The 15,633-nt window shown below is 44.3% G+C and overlaps 1 protein-coding gene across 1 annotated transcript in view; it reads left to right on the forward strand.

Moving 5' to 3' along the window:
- The window catches only part of vwa5b1 (von Willebrand factor A domain containing 5B1), a 192,634-nt gene that overhangs the window by 78,821 nt on the left and 98,180 nt on the right, over nucleotides 1-15,633 (forward strand). The window contains exons 7-9 of the mRNA XM_059952343.1: nucleotides 3,438-3,562; nucleotides 4,588-4,764; nucleotides 6,789-6,899. Coding sequence (XP_059808326.1) covers nucleotides 3,438-3,562; nucleotides 4,588-4,764; nucleotides 6,789-6,899 — 413 coding nt within the window. The remainder of the gene's footprint in view (nucleotides 1-3,437; nucleotides 3,563-4,587; nucleotides 4,765-6,788; nucleotides 6,900-15,633) is intronic.

Genomic DNA, 15,633 nt, shown 5'->3' on the forward strand with positions numbered 1-15,633 from the left:
TATGTTATCAAACCTTTCCCACTGAAAATGGTTGGCTGTACTCCCACAGGAGAGCCCTGCCGGCTGTTCTTGATGTCCAACTGTACCCTGTGTCAGCAGAGTAATTTCCAAATGTTTTTGCTTTTTCAGCTTTCTATTGAATAAGCAGAACCTCTGAGCCTTATGGGCTTTGAAGGGCAGAAGTAGAATGAGAATCAGGTTTATTATCACAGACGTTGTGAAATGTGTTGTTTTGTAGCAGCAATACAGACCATAAGAGATAGGAGCTGGAATTCAGCCCATCGACTTTGCTGCACCATTCCATCATGGCTGATTTATTACCCCTCTCAACTCTACTCTCCTGCTTTAGCCCTATAATCTTTGAAGCCCTTACTAATCAAGAATTTATCAGGTTCTGCTTTAAGTATACCCAATGATCTGGCCTCCAAAGCCATCAGTGGAAATCAATTCCACAGATTCACCATCGTCTGGCTAAATAAATTCCTTCTCATCTCTGTTATAAATGGATGTGCCTCTATTCTGAGTCTGTGCCCTCCGGTCTTGACTCCCCCCACCATCAGAAATATCCTCTCCATATCCACTCCATCTAGGCTTTTCAATATTTGAAAGGTTCAATTGAGATACCCCTATTGTTCTAAACTCCAGTGAGCACAGGCCCAGAATCAAACACTCTTCATACATTAACCCTTTCATGCCCAAAATAATTCTCGTGTACATCCTCTGGACCCTCTCCAATGACAGCACATCTTTTCATGGATAAGGGGCTAAAAGCTGCTCACAATACTCCAAGTGCGCTCTGTCCAATATAAAACATCAGCATTACATCCTTGCCTTTGTATTGTAGTTCACTTGAGATCCATTACAGTCAATACATTAAAATATTATCAATTACCATAAGGATATATAAAAATTAGTAAGTAGTGCAAAAAGACAACAAAAGTAGTCAGTTTGATTCATAGGAATCACCATCTGTTCAGAAATCTGATGGTGGAGAGGAAGAAGCTGTTTCTAAAACACTGAGTGTGTGTCTCAGGCTCGTCCGCCTTCACAGTAGCAATGAGAAGAAGTGGTGGGGGTCCTTAATGCATGGAGGCACTGCCTTTTGAAGGAGGCTTCTGCCTTACGGAATGGTGGTTTTAATCTCACTCTGAAATAAAAATAAAATATTATTGCTGTTTGTTTAATCTCTGCTTCCATCGACAGTAAACCGACTTTTCTTGGGCCCTCTGCTTCAGAATCAGGCAGATGGGGCTCATCAGTCATCTTGGCAGCTCACCTAGGAGAAGGAAAACTGATCTCAAACCTCCACTGCTGGGGAAGTCTTCAGGAGTAAACCCCAAGGAAAAATTCAGCTCGGCAGTCCTTAAGGCCATCTTACATTGAGTTCAACGCTGGCTGACAACTCCTGCACTGCTGTTGATGCCAAACTGTATCAGTCTCTGCCATTCCTTTGGGTTCATCAGATGGGTGGAGAGGGGGAGCCTGCTACCCGGGCAACAACTTCCTCTCCATATCGTATGGCCCATGCTTGCGTATCTAGACAGCTAGGACACACAATCCATAGTCATCTCTGACTGACGGAGGCCTCTAACTGACTACTTCAGAATCCTGGCACAGGATCTTTTAAACCGGGATGAGAAGTGACAGGTAAACTGTGCACTATCGCAGGGTGAATGAACGAGGTTACTAGTGGGCACACACGGGTTCATGACGTGCTAGACGCTTTACCAACTATATTTCAGTCCATTCCATGTTAGACTCTCTCTGCATTATTTCAGATCAATGCACCTGAACTACCCCAATCAAATTCAGGCAGTACACTTGCTGCTATCGAGGCAGTGTTCAAACCGACACACTTGAACAATCCCATTTCTTGCTGATTAGTTCAGAGTTCTGATCCTTGAAGGACGGTGTATTCTAAAGTGGTACACGCCAGATTGCAAGTGGAGAGTTCTGCAGACAAACCTATTAATGTTGACTTGATAAAGTACTTTTTGACCTCATAAATTTTTTTTAAACTTTTAATGCATTCTGCTTCACAATCATCTAAACTCTCTAACTCATTCTTGAATCACAGAAGGGGAAGAGCGTGGTCCCGATCACCAAACTGTTCTGAAGTTTGGACTCAGGTATTCACAGTGAAATGTGTCATTTGCTTTAACAACCTGCACAACCGTAGGCTGTTCTGAAGGCAGCCTGCAAGAGTCACCGCATATTCCGGTGCCAACGTAGCTCACCCACAGAACAACACAGAACACAACAAGCAATGAAACAATGACAGCAAAACAAGCCCCATCCCTCCCTCCCACCCACCCACACACATAACAAAGATGCTCAGAGATCAATATTGTCGTCTGGATCCTTACTGCACGTCTGCCATCTTTAACGAGGTGGCCCGTCGGCCATGTCCTGTTGCACGTAGACACCGCTTACTAATATAGCGTGGTGGCTAGCATAGCGCTTAACCGCGCTAGTGATCTGTGATCAAGCTTCAGTTACTATCTGAAAGGAGTTTGCATGTTCTCTCCATGACACTGCGGACTCTCTAGATTCCTCCTACATTCCAAAAAAGAGGTACGGGTTAGGGTTAGTGTCGTGTGCAAAAAGGCAAGAGAATGGGGTTGAGAGGGATAATAAATCAGCCATAATGGAATGGTGGAGCAGATGATGGGCTGAATGGCCCAATTCTGCCCCTATACCTATGGTCTTATTGTCTACATATGGGTTAAGGTTAGTAAGGTGTGGGATCACCATGCTGCCACCTGAAGCATAGCGACACTTGGGGGCTGCCCCAGCACATCCTCGGACCGCAAGCGTCATTGATGCAAATGACACAAAAGTCTGAGGTACGTATATCACAGTACTATAGTCATTTTATGTATTACACTGTACTGCTGCTGCAAAAATAACTTAATTTCATGACATTTGTGAGTGATGATAAACCTGGTTCTGATATGGGTCTCTATTGTGGACTGAGAGTGGGAAGGGGATAGGGAGACGGGAATCATGGTTCGGAAAAGGGGAAGGGAGAGAGGAGAGAGCAGGAATACCCGGAGAGACATTTTGTAATGATCAATAAACCAATTGTTTGGAATCAAATGACCTTGCTTGGTGTCTCAGGGCTGGGTGTGTCTGCACCCACTCCACCTGCCCATCCCTAGCACTCCTCCTCTGCTACCTGCCCCACACCACTCCCACGGGGCTCCACCCTCCCCATTCCCAACGCCCTTTGTTCCCACCAGATTTTACAAACTTGCTCTTTGCTCCATATTGACAGTTACAGTACTGTGCAAAAGTTTTAGGCCCCCTAGTTATATATGTGTGTGTGTGTGTGTCTAAAACCTTTGCACAGTACAGTACATGTGACAAAAAAGCTAATTGTTAAGGTCTTTAACCTTTATATTCCCTGATGTATTATTGTGACTATCTCTTTTCAGAACCACATGTGCCTCATATCTTGGTGGAGAGCGGAGATATGGCAGCTGATGAATATGAGCAACTTTTAAAAGGAAAAAGTGATTTTGTCAAAGGAACCAAAAAGAATCCGAGCTCAGAAAAGAAGGTAACAGCTAGCAGCAAAAAGTTTGCAGGAATGCTTTAGTTTCAAGTCAGGAGTATTTCTAATAGAGGGGCAGGTCCTGGAGAGATAGGGTTTGAATACTGGAAGTAAGGACTAGCAGGGTGGGTAATGTGGTCAGCTGGACTTGTTGGGCTGTAGTCTAGTTTTCTGTGCTGGAGATCAGCAAAGAGATTGTTATTGTGTCACCACTCACCCAGACTTCCTAAGGCACTCGTAGTCACCATGACAACATGCTCAGCATGGATTGGTTAGGCCAGAGGCCTGTATTCCATGGCTTTACACACAGATGCTACTTTATAAGGTAGCTCCTGCACCTCATAAAGTGGCCACTGAGTGTATGTTCTTGGTCTTCTGCTGCTGTAGTCCATTCACTTCAAGGTTCGATGTGTTGTGTATTCAGAGATGCTCTTCTGCACACCACATGTAACGTGTGGTTATCTGAGTTACTATCACCTTCCTGTCATCTTGAACCAGTCTGGCCGTTCTCCTCTGACCTCTCATTGACAAGGTGCTTTTGCCCACAGAACTGCCACTCGCTGGATGTTTTTTTTTTTGTTTTTCACATCATTCTCTGTAAACTCTAGAGACTGCTGTGCATGAAAATCCCAGGAGATCAGCAATTTCTAAATTACTCAAACGACCCCATCTGGCACCAACAATCATTCCACAGTCAAAGTTCCCTAGATTTCATTTCTTCCCCGTTCTGATGTTTGGTCTGAGCAACAACTGAACCCCTTGATGATGACTGTGTGTAGCTGTCACATGACTGGCTGATTACATGTTTGTGTTAATGTGTACAGCTGTACCTAAGAAGGAGGCCACTGCATGTATAACAGTTGTGTCATTGGTGAAATTGTAGGTAGTGTTGCAGCCACACAATCGCGGGTGTAAAGAGAGCCAAGCATACCTCCTGTGCTGATGGTCAGCGAGGAACTGGCCAAAGTCCCCTCGCAGACCTGTGTCACTGTACGTACGTTCCCTCAGCTGGTCTCTTCATTCTCTGACAGAGGGAGATAATTAGAAAACGCCTGAACAAGGACATTGGGCACCACCCTGTCGTCATGCTGAATTTCTGCCCGGATTTAAAGAGCTCCCACCCCGACCTAAGGATGGCTCAAGGAGAATTCATTTTCCTCATTGACCGCAGTGGAAGTATGAGTGGGATAAACATCAGTCGAGTTAAGGTAACAACAGCCGCTTTGTACATTGCTTTTGACAGCCTGTGAAAGTCTCCCCACCCAAAACCATTCCCAGAAAAATTCCAGCACTCTGCAACTTGACGTGTCACACAGTGTTAGCTCTAGTAACATATGTTTAGCATTCTAACTGGCTGCATCACGTCTGATATGGGGGTGGAGGGCTACTGCAGGGTATTAAAGTAAGCTGCAGAGAGTTGTAAACTCAGTCAGCTCCATCATGGGCACGAGCCGCTGTAGTATCCAGGACATCTTTAAGGAGCAATGCCTCAAAAAGGCAACATCCATCAATAAAAACCCTCATCACCCAGGACATGCCCTCTTCTCATTGCTAACATCAGGGAGGAGGTACAGAAGCCTGAAGGCCCACACTCAATAATTCAGAAACAGCTTCTTCCCCTCTGCCATCCAATTTCTGAATGGACATTGAACCAATGAACACTACCTCACTACCTTTTTATTTCTATTTTTGCACTGCTTATTTAATTTAACTATTTAATATACATACACTTCCTGCAATTCACAGTCTTCTGTCTCCATTATTATGTATTGCATTGTACTGCTGCTGCAAAGTTAACAAATTTCATGACATACGCCTGTGATATTGTGCCGGCTTCTAATTCTAACATGTAAAATGCTGGAGGAACTCAGCAGGTCAGGCAGCATCTATGGAGGGGAGATAAACAGCCAATGTTTCAGATAGAGACCCTTTATTAGGATTGGAAAGGAAGGGGAAGAAGCTGGAATAACTTTGAGAGCTGGCCTGCCTTGGCTGGCGACGAGCATCTGTACGTTTGACTTGTGGACTCTGTCTACACTTCTCACTGCCTCAGTAAAGCCGCCAGCATAGTTAAAACTATAAACACAAGTGGTTCTGCAGATGCTGGGAATCTGGAGGAGCTCAGCAGGTCAGGTAGCATCTATGGAGAGGGATAAAGCAATTGACATTTCGGGCTGTGATCCCTCATCAGGACCTCTGAGATACCCTGGATTTCCAGCCCCCGCAAAATCTCTTGTGTTTGTAACCTTAGCGTTATTTGTCATATGAACATTGAAACATACGGTCAAATGAGATGGTTGCATCGACAACCAATACAGTCCAAGGACAGTGCTGGCGGAAGCCCACGAGTGTTGCTACAACTCTGCTGCCAACATAGCATGCTCACAATTTACTAATCTTCACCCATACATATTTGGAATGGAGAGGAAACTCCTTACAAGCAGAAAGAGCTAGTACAGTGAAGAGGTAGAATGGGTGGTGTCAGTGGTGTGGCCAGCAGAGTTGCCCCCTCAGAGCATCAGTGACCTGTGTTCATCCTCACCTTGGGTGCAGTCCGTATGGGGTTTGCACGTTCTACCTGTGGCTACATGGGTCGACTTCTAGTCCCTCATTTCCTTTCACATCTCAAAGACATAGAGGTGAGTTAACCAGCTGTTCTAAGATGATTGCGAGAAGAGGGAGAGGGCGGTACAAGCTGGCAGGTGAGATAAGGTGAGGGAGAAGGGGGATGAAGTGAGAAGCTGGAAGGTGTTAGGTGGAAGAGGTAAAGGACTGAAGAAGAAGGAATCTGATAGGAAAGGAGAGTGGACCATGGGAGAAAGGGGAGGAGGAGAAGGGGCACTGGGGCGGGGAGGTGATAGGCTGGTGAGGAGAAGAAGTGGGAGGGGTGCCAGAATAGGGAATGAAAAAAGAGAGAAATGGGGAGGGGGTTCAGAATTACTGGAATATAGAGAAATCGATATTCATGCCATTAGGCTGGAGACTACCCAGACAGAATATGAAGAGTTGCTTCTCCAACCTTATCAGGTTGTAATCCTTCCCCCAGCCCCCCATCTTCATATTCTGGTTTCTGCCCTCTTCCTTCCCAGTCCTGATGAAGGAAATGTGGACAGTACATTTCCCTCCATAGTTGCCTCCCGGCCTGCTGAATTGACCAGCACACCATTGTTCAGCTTCAGACCTGTTGAGTACAGCTTACCCGCACTCTCCATCTTTTCTCGCTGTTGTAAAGGAAGCAATGCTGGTTGTCCTGAAGAGCCTGGCGCCATCATGTCTGTTTAACATCATCGGCTTTGGCTCCACGTTCCGGACCTTGTTCCCAGCAAGCAGGTCTTACAATGAAGTAAGTCATTATCTTTGTCAACTTATCATGAAAAATCACACATTAGGAGGCTGCTTGTATTTTTGAACTGATTTAAATTACTTTTCAACATTCATTAAGAATACGTAATTGAATATCAAGTGTAAAAGCTGCTAGAAAATAATTGGTGTTAATGGGACTGGCACGAACCTTGGCCTTTTCATTGTTGCTAATGCTCATCGTCAGACATCTTATTCTCCACATCAAAAGCATTTTTCTTGCTATTTCATCAACGTTTGTTAACCTTCTGAATGCCTCTTGCTCTTGATAATCTTGGTTCAATCTACTCAGCTGGCACATACAACTTCACTCACCACAATTCCGAGCCGATTCCACAGTGTACAGACCCACTTTCAATGACACTTTAGACCATAAGGCCAAAGACATATGAATAGAATTAGGCCATTTGGCCCGTTGAGTCTGCTCTGCCATTCCATCATGGCTGATCTATTATCCCTCTCAACCCAGTTCTCCTGCCTTCACCCCGTAACCTTTGACACCCTGACTGATCAAGAACCTATCAACCTCCACCTTAAATATGCCCAATGACCTGTCTTCCACAGCCATGAATTCCAGATTCACCACCCTCTGGCTAAAAAAATTCCTCTTCAACTTGCTATTTTTTTATGCCATGGACCAATCCCATAAGGCTGGCTGGTGGTGTAGTGGCATCAGTGCTGGACTTTGGAGCAAAGGCTCCCGAGTTCGAAACCAGCCAGCTCCAAAAACCTAGAGAGGGATGGGCTCCACCAGGTTTCAGATGCCCAAGACGATAAGCAATCACCAAAAGATTGGTGCAAGAGCTTGTTAAGCCGGCGCCCCGACGACTCCACCAGGAGTTAAGGGCACACACACACACACACACACAATACCATTAAGCAAGGGGTCCATGTACCCCAGGCTGGGAGCCCCTGTTCTACAGAGTTGTCCCTCTATTCATTCTGAGATTGTGCCCTCTGGTCCTTGACTCCCACACTATAGGAAACATCCTTTCCACATCCACTCTATCTGTGTCCTCTGGTCCTAGACTCCCCCACTACAGGAAACATCCTTTCCACATCCACTCTATCTGTGTCCTCTGGTCCTAGACTCCCCCACTATAGGAAACATCCTCTCCACATCCACTCTATCTGTGTCCTCTGGTCCTAGACTCCCCCACTATAGGACACATCCTCTCCACATCCACTCTATCTGTGTCCTCTGGTCCTAGACTCCCCCACTATAGGACACATCCTCTCCACATCCACTGTATCTGTGTCCTCTGGTCCTAGACTCCCCCACTATAGGAAACATCCTCTCCACATCCACTCTATCTGTGTCTTCTGGTCCTAGACTCCCCCCACTATAGGAAACATCCTCTCCACATCCACTCTATCTGTGTCCTCTGGTCCTAGACTCCCCCACTATAGGAAACATCCTCTCCACATCCACTGTATCTGTGTCCTCTGGTCCTAGACTCCCCCACTATAGGAAACATCCTCTCCACATCCACTCTATCTGTGTCTTCTGGTCCTAGACTCCCCCACTATAGGAAACATCCTCTCCACATCCACTCTATCTGTGTCTTCTGGTCCTAGACTCCCCCACTATAGGAAACATCCTCTCCACATCCACTCTATCTGTGTCCTCTGGTCCTAGACTCCCCCACTATAGGAAACATCCTCTCCACATCCACTCTATCCAGGCTTTTCAATATTTAATAGGTTTCATTAAGATTCTTCCTCATTCTTCTAAACTCCAGTGAGCTCAGGCCCAGAGCCAACAAACACTCCTCGTATGTTAACCCTGTCATTCCTGGAATCATTCTCGTGAACCTCCTCTGAACCCTCTCCAACGTCAGTACATCCTTTCTTCGATAAAGGGCACAAAGCTGCTTCAGTAGCCTTCCGATACCTCAGCATTACATCCTCGTTTGTACATCATTGCATTTACAACTCATGTTCTCAGTGCTATTTTTTATTTGCACAATGTGTCTTCTCTTTAACACTGATTATCAGTTTTTCTTTTGGTATAATTGGTTTATTGTTACACATAATTGTATTTACTGTATCTAATTAGTTTATGACTATCACGCGTACCAGAGTGCAGTGAAACACTTTGTTTTACCTGCAATGCATACTGATTATTGCATCACATCAATGCGTTGAAGTAGTACGAGGCAAAACATTAACATAAAGCAGAGTCACACAAAATGCTGGAGGAACTCAGGTAGCCAAGCAGCATCTGTGCAGGGCCTCAGGTTAGGGTTCAGGCTGACCCCCTTCATCTGCTCCACAGATGCTGCCTGACTGGCTGAGTTCCTCCAGCATTTTGTGTGTGTTGCGCAAGATTTTAACATCAGCAGAATCTCCTGTGTGCTTACGGAGTGTGTTACAGTTACCGAGAAAGTGCAGTGCAGGCAGACAATGAGGTACAAAGCTATGATGAAGTAGGTTGTGAGATCAAGGGTCCACCTTAACTACTAGGAAACTCTTCAATAGTCTTGTACCAGTGGAATAGAATCTTGAGCCTATATCCTTGATATCTATTGCTTATTTATTAATCAAAGTTCAAAATAAATACATTATCAAAGTACTTAAGTGTCATCACATACAACCCTAACATTCATTATCTTGCAGATATACTCATTAAATCCACGGAATAATAACCATGAAAGACCACACCAACTTGGGTGTTCAAACATTGTGCAAAACCATATAACTATATAACAATTACAGCACGGAAACAGGCCACCTCGGCCCTTCTAGTTCATGCCGAATGCTTATTCTCACCTAGTCCCACCTACCCGCACTCAGCCCATAACCCTCCATTCCTTTCCTGTCCATATACCTATCCAATTTTAATTTAAATGACAATACCGAACCTGCCTCTACCACTTCTATTGGAAGCTCGTTCCACACAGCTACCACTCTGAGTAAAGAAATTCCCCCTCGTGTTACCCTTAAACTTTTGCCCCCTAACTCTCAACTCGTCCTCAAAAGACAACAAACTGTGCAAATACATAAAGAAAGAATTATAATAAATAAGTAATAAATATCAAGAACATGAGGTGAAGAGTCTTTGAAAGTGAGTCCATAGGTTGTGGGAACATTTCAATGATGGGCCAAGTGAAATTGAGTGAAGTTATCCCCTTTGGTTCAGGAGCCTGATGGTTGGGGGGTTATAACTGTTCCTGAACCTGATGGTGTGGGTCCTGAGGCTCCTGAACCTTCTTCCTGATGGCAGCAGTGAGAAGAGAGCATGACCTGGATGGGGGGGGGGGTGGGGCTAGGGTTAGTAGTTTTTTTTCTGTTAGTATTTGCACAGTCCATTGTCTTTTGTACGCTGGTTGTTTGTCCATCTTGATGGGTGTGGTTTTGCATTGATTCTATTGTGTTTCTTTGTATTTACTGTGAATGCCACAAGAAAATGAATCTCAGCGTTGTATATGGTGATATATATGTACTTCAATAATAAATTTCCCTTGAACATGGAACTTCAGCGGGATGTGCTCTAGGACGTTTTTATCTTCTGCTCAGTGGGAGAGGGGAGAAGAGAGACTATCCAGGGGTGGGTGAAGTCTCTGATTATTTTGGCTGCTTTACGGATGCAGCGAGAAGTCCTATGCAGTTTCTCGCAGTCATGGGCAGAGCAAATAGGATGCTTTCTGTGTTATCTCGATAAATAGCATATCGCAGGTTGGAACGCAAAGTTTGAGCTCAAATCAGATCTTACTGAATTATGAAACAGGTTCGAAGGTTGAGTGATCTAATCCTGCTCCTAATTTGTGTGTTCATGTGTTTGTCTGCCTTGTTCACATTCTGTGAATAATTTAAAAGAATTTCTGACTATTGACAGACAGAGAATCATAACATGGTCATACTGTATCATCAGTACACACTCAATGGCCACTTTATTAGGTACACTTGCTCGTCAATGGGCGCCATGGTAGTGTAACGGTTAGTGCAGCGCTGTTACAGCAGGTGGCATTCCGGGTTTCGGATTTCAATTCCAGCACCTTTCTGTAAGGAGTTTCTGTCCGTGGAATGTGTACGTTTTCCCCGGGTGGACCAATTTCCTGCCACAGTCCAAAGACTGGTTAGTAGGTTAACTGGTTACCGGTTGGTAGGTTAATTGACCATTTAAATTGTTCCATTATTAGGTTAGGGTTAATCAGGGTTGTGTAGTTGTAGCGGAGTGGCTTAAAGGACTGGAAGGGCCTATTTTGCAGTGTATCACTATATAAGTTCCTGATCAGCCAATCACGTGGCAGCAGCCCAGCGCACAAAAGCTTGCAGACCTGGCCAAGAGGTTCAGTTGTTGTTCAGACCAAACAACAGAATGGGGAAGAATGTGACCTAAGGGACTTTGACTCTGGATTGATTCTTGGTGCTAGATGGGGTGGTTTGAGTATCTCAGAAACTGCTGATCTCCTGGGGTTTTCACACACAACAGTTTTCAGAGTTTACAGAGAATGGTCTGAAAAACAAAAAACATCTAGGGAGCAGCAGTTCTTGGGTGAAAATGTCCTGTTAATGAGAGAGGTGAGAGGAGAATGGCCAGACTGGTTCAAGCTGACAGGAAGGTGACAGTAACTCAAATAACCACACGTTACAACAGTGGTGTGCAGAAGAGCATCTCTGAACACAATATGTTGAACCTTGAAGTGGATGGGCTACAGCAGCAGAAGACCAAGAACATACACTCAGTGGCCACTTTATTAGTTACAGGAGGTAGCCAGTAAAGGGGCAACTGAGTATAGAACAATACAAGCCCTTTGGCCCATAATATTGTGCCAAACGCTGGACAGACCTGCTTCAATATTGATTAATATTCTCTGCATGGCCAAGCTAAAGTTACTGAATTTTCAGGACATGGTTCACACGAACTTGTGCAAAGAAGTAAGCATGACAACGTTCCTATTGGCTAACCTTCCAATGAGGCCTTAGGGTGGTTAAAATGGTGTATGGTGTGCTGGTAGTCAAGAGTGACTTCAAGAGCCACAAAGTAATTTGCAGCTCTATAAAACCCTGGTAATGCTGAATTATTCCCATTGTTTACTCGGTTACGGAGACCAGTTGGAATTGGAACCGTCAGAAAGCACTGTTTTAATTCTCTGCATCCTGGCTCCTTCCTCACCTTGATTTCTTCCCAAGCTGCTTCCAGTCACCCCCTCCATCACCGAGCACCTTGTGTGAAAAGCCAGTTCTGCGGCACTAGAGGAGCGGCTGGCTTCCGACAGACTTGCAAGCTGCGCTCTGCTTCTCCGTCGGAAATGTTCACGTTGAATAAAACAGTATCAGAGACTCCCATCCACACAGCTGAGCAAATAACGCCGGTGCCTGACCCCGGCCATGATCATCTACAATGCACAGCAGCAATAAAAACAAATAATGACTTCAATCATCAAAGCAGACCTCCTCAGATAATTCAAAGTGATGTTATGTCTTGAAACAGCGCTCTAAATCTGCCTCCTTCATGAGGGTGATGTGATGCATGGACATCTGACTCAACTGGAAGGGGGAAGACCCAACAAAAAGTTCAAAGTTCAAGGTCAATTTATTATCAAGGTACATACATTTTACCTCGTGCAACCCTGAGATCCATTTCTTGCAGGCATTCACAGTAAATACAAAGAAGCAAAAAAACATACAAAATAATAATAATAATATGTGAATAAGCAATAAACTTTGAGAACATGAGACGAAGAGTCCTTGAAAGTGAGTCAATTGGTTGTGGAAACATTTTAATAACAAAGCAAGTGAAGTTGAGTGAAGTTATCCCCTCTGGTTCAATACCCTGATGGCTGAGGGGGTAATACCTGTCCCTGAACCTGCTGGTGTGGGTCCTGAGACTTCTGTACCTCCTTCCTGATGGCAGCAGTGAGAAGAGAGCATGACCTGGGTGGTGCAGGTCCCTGATGATGGATGATGTTTCCTGCAAGTTTTTCTTAAATCCTTTCCCCTAAAGAGATCATATTCTGCAATGTGCAGAAGACAACAAATACAAAAAGAAAACAGAAAGAGCAGAAATAATAATAACTCATTCTGAATATGTACGCAGGCACAATCAAGTGGCAAATACCATCCACTAAAGTCCTTCTTTAAAATACAAACTCAAAGAAGACACCATACCTTACTATAAATACAAGCTGGTCCAGTTTCAGAGTCAGAGTCCAGCAAATTATATTACAACCCATAATAACTGTTCGGACTCTCACGCTTGAGTGCTTGACGATGGTGCCAATGCTTGTTTTATTTTGCTGTGGGGGGGGGGAGGAGATATTTGCTCACTGCCGCTTTCACGTGGGAGGGGAGGAGCTGGGGCGGAGTTCCGGTTCTTACATTTATCTGTTGTTCGTTCTTTGGGGCACTTCTCTGTTTGTGTGGATGTTTGTGAAGAGAAAGCATTTCAGGATGTATATTGTATACATTTCTCTGACATTAATTGGACCTTTGAACCTTTGGATATAATATTACACGACAAACAAGAAAAAACAATTTACTCACAGGGTATACATTTTTACAATGGTAATATCTACAACCGGTATCATCCCAAAGTCAAACAATTAAGCCTACACAGCAATATTTATGTAAATCTTCAGAAAGCCACTTTCTCCAAAAAGTTCCTAGCAATTGACAAATGAATGTGTTTGGCTATGCCTGAACCTTGGGTTTTCACCAGCTTGAGCTGAGAAAAAAATACAATAATAATAATCAATAAATATTGATAACATGAGATGAAGAGTCCTTGAAAGTGAGAACATAATTTGTGGGAACTGTTCAGTGATGGGGCAAGTGGAGTAGGGTGAAGTTATCCCCACTGGTTCAAGAACCTGGTGGTGTTAGACCTGTACCTTGTAAGCTGCCTGCAGAGCATCAGTGTTTCAATAGCAGCATTTTGTCCTCGATGTTTGAGATGCTGTGATGGTAAGCAAAAGGGTTCAGAGGCCAAGTCTGTGGGGTGTCTCGGTATGAGATCATAAGATATAGGAGCGGAATTAGGCCATTTGGTTTATTGAGACTGCTGTATCATTCAATCATGACAGGTATTTTTTCAACCCCATTTTCTGCCCCTTCCCTGAAGTCCTTCATCAAGAACTTGTCAAACTCTGTCTTTAAGTATGCCCAATGACATGGCCCCCACAGCCCACAGCCATCTGTAGCAACGAATTCTACGGATTCACCACCTCTTGGCTAAAAATATTCCTCCTAATGTCAATTCTGAAGGGATTATCATGAGGCTGTGTCCCTGGAGCTTTGACCTTCCTACTAATGGAAAGATCCTCTCCAAATCCACTCCATCCAGGCCTGTTAGGTATTACTGGGTTTTAAGATACTTCCCCATTCTTTTAAACCCCAGTGAGTACAGGCCCAGAGACATTAAATGCTCCTTATATGTTAACCCTTCCATTCCTGGGATCATCTTGTGAACCTCCTCTGGACTCTCTCCAGAGCAATTACATCTTGGATACAGGCCCCAAAGTTGCTCATGGTACTCCAGATGTGGTCCAACCAATGCCATAAGGCCTCAGCATTACGCTCTTGTTTTTATAATCTAGTTCTCTTGAAATGAATGCTAACATTGCACTTGTCTTCCTCACCACCCACACATCTGGTGACTTCTCTTATTTATTTAGAGCTACAGCACGGTAACAGGCCCTCCCATCCCAACGAGCCCACGCTGCACAAATACACCCAGATGGCCAATTAGCCTACAAACCCACACGTTTTTGGAATGTGGGAGGAAACCCGAGTACACTTTCATGGAGAGAATATATACTCTCCTACAGTCAGCAGCAAGAATTGAACCCGGGTTGCCGACATTGTAAAACATTACGCTGCTACACTGACAATAATCTCTGTTTTATTTTGTGCATTACGATCACAAATTACTGCACCTTGGTAAATTATTTTGCACTTTATTAGTTAAGTCTGCTAAGTGTGTTTTTAAATGTTGCTGCTGCAACATAAGAATTTCCCACTGGGGATCAATGAAGTATTTACTGTTATTACTAATGTTAACATACCACTCTAACCCAAAGGATAGCCACGAGATTTCAGGGCAGGGGTTAATTAGACTGTGTGAAAGGGAGTGTCTGCTTCGCTCTAGGCTGATGTCAAACGTGCTCACAAAAGCAATCTTCAAAAAGGCATGTTTCAAACCAGAGCCCTCAGCTCATGAAAAATAAAGTGATTCATTTCTGTTAAAATCAATCTCTTGTAAACAATCTGTCTCTGTGTGCACTGCATACACAGCCAAGAAAGTACACCAACATTTCTACCTCCTCATGAGGCTGAGGAAATCTGGCATGTCCTCAATAACTTACCAGTTTTTCCAGATGATCCGTGGAAAGTGTCCTACGTTGATGCACCGCTGGATGGTACGGTAGCTGCTCTGCCCAAGATCGTAAGAAGCGACAGAGTTGTGGATATGGCTCAGTATGTCGGCAAAACCAGCCACCCCATCTGCGGTTCCTAGTACCGATGTAATCAAGGACCCCTCTTTCCCCAGACATACTCTCTTTTTCCTCTCCTGTTAGGCAAAAGATGTCTAACTCAGACTCAGGTGAAACAAGACAACTCAAAACAAAATCCAAAGTCAAGATCACAAGCAGTAGTATTGGAAATGGAACTCATATTTTTGAGCACTGAGTGCTTAGGACAAGGCCTTTAAGTACAGACCTTCCATGAAGGACTATGGCAGGCAATAATTGTCAGTCTGAGCTTTAAATGGA

This window comes from Hypanus sabinus, chromosome 27 (assembly GCF_030144855.1).
Source record: "Hypanus sabinus isolate sHypSab1 chromosome 27, sHypSab1.hap1, whole genome shotgun sequence".
Taxonomy (NCBI): domain Eukaryota; kingdom Metazoa; phylum Chordata; class Chondrichthyes; order Myliobatiformes; family Dasyatidae; genus Hypanus; species Hypanus sabinus.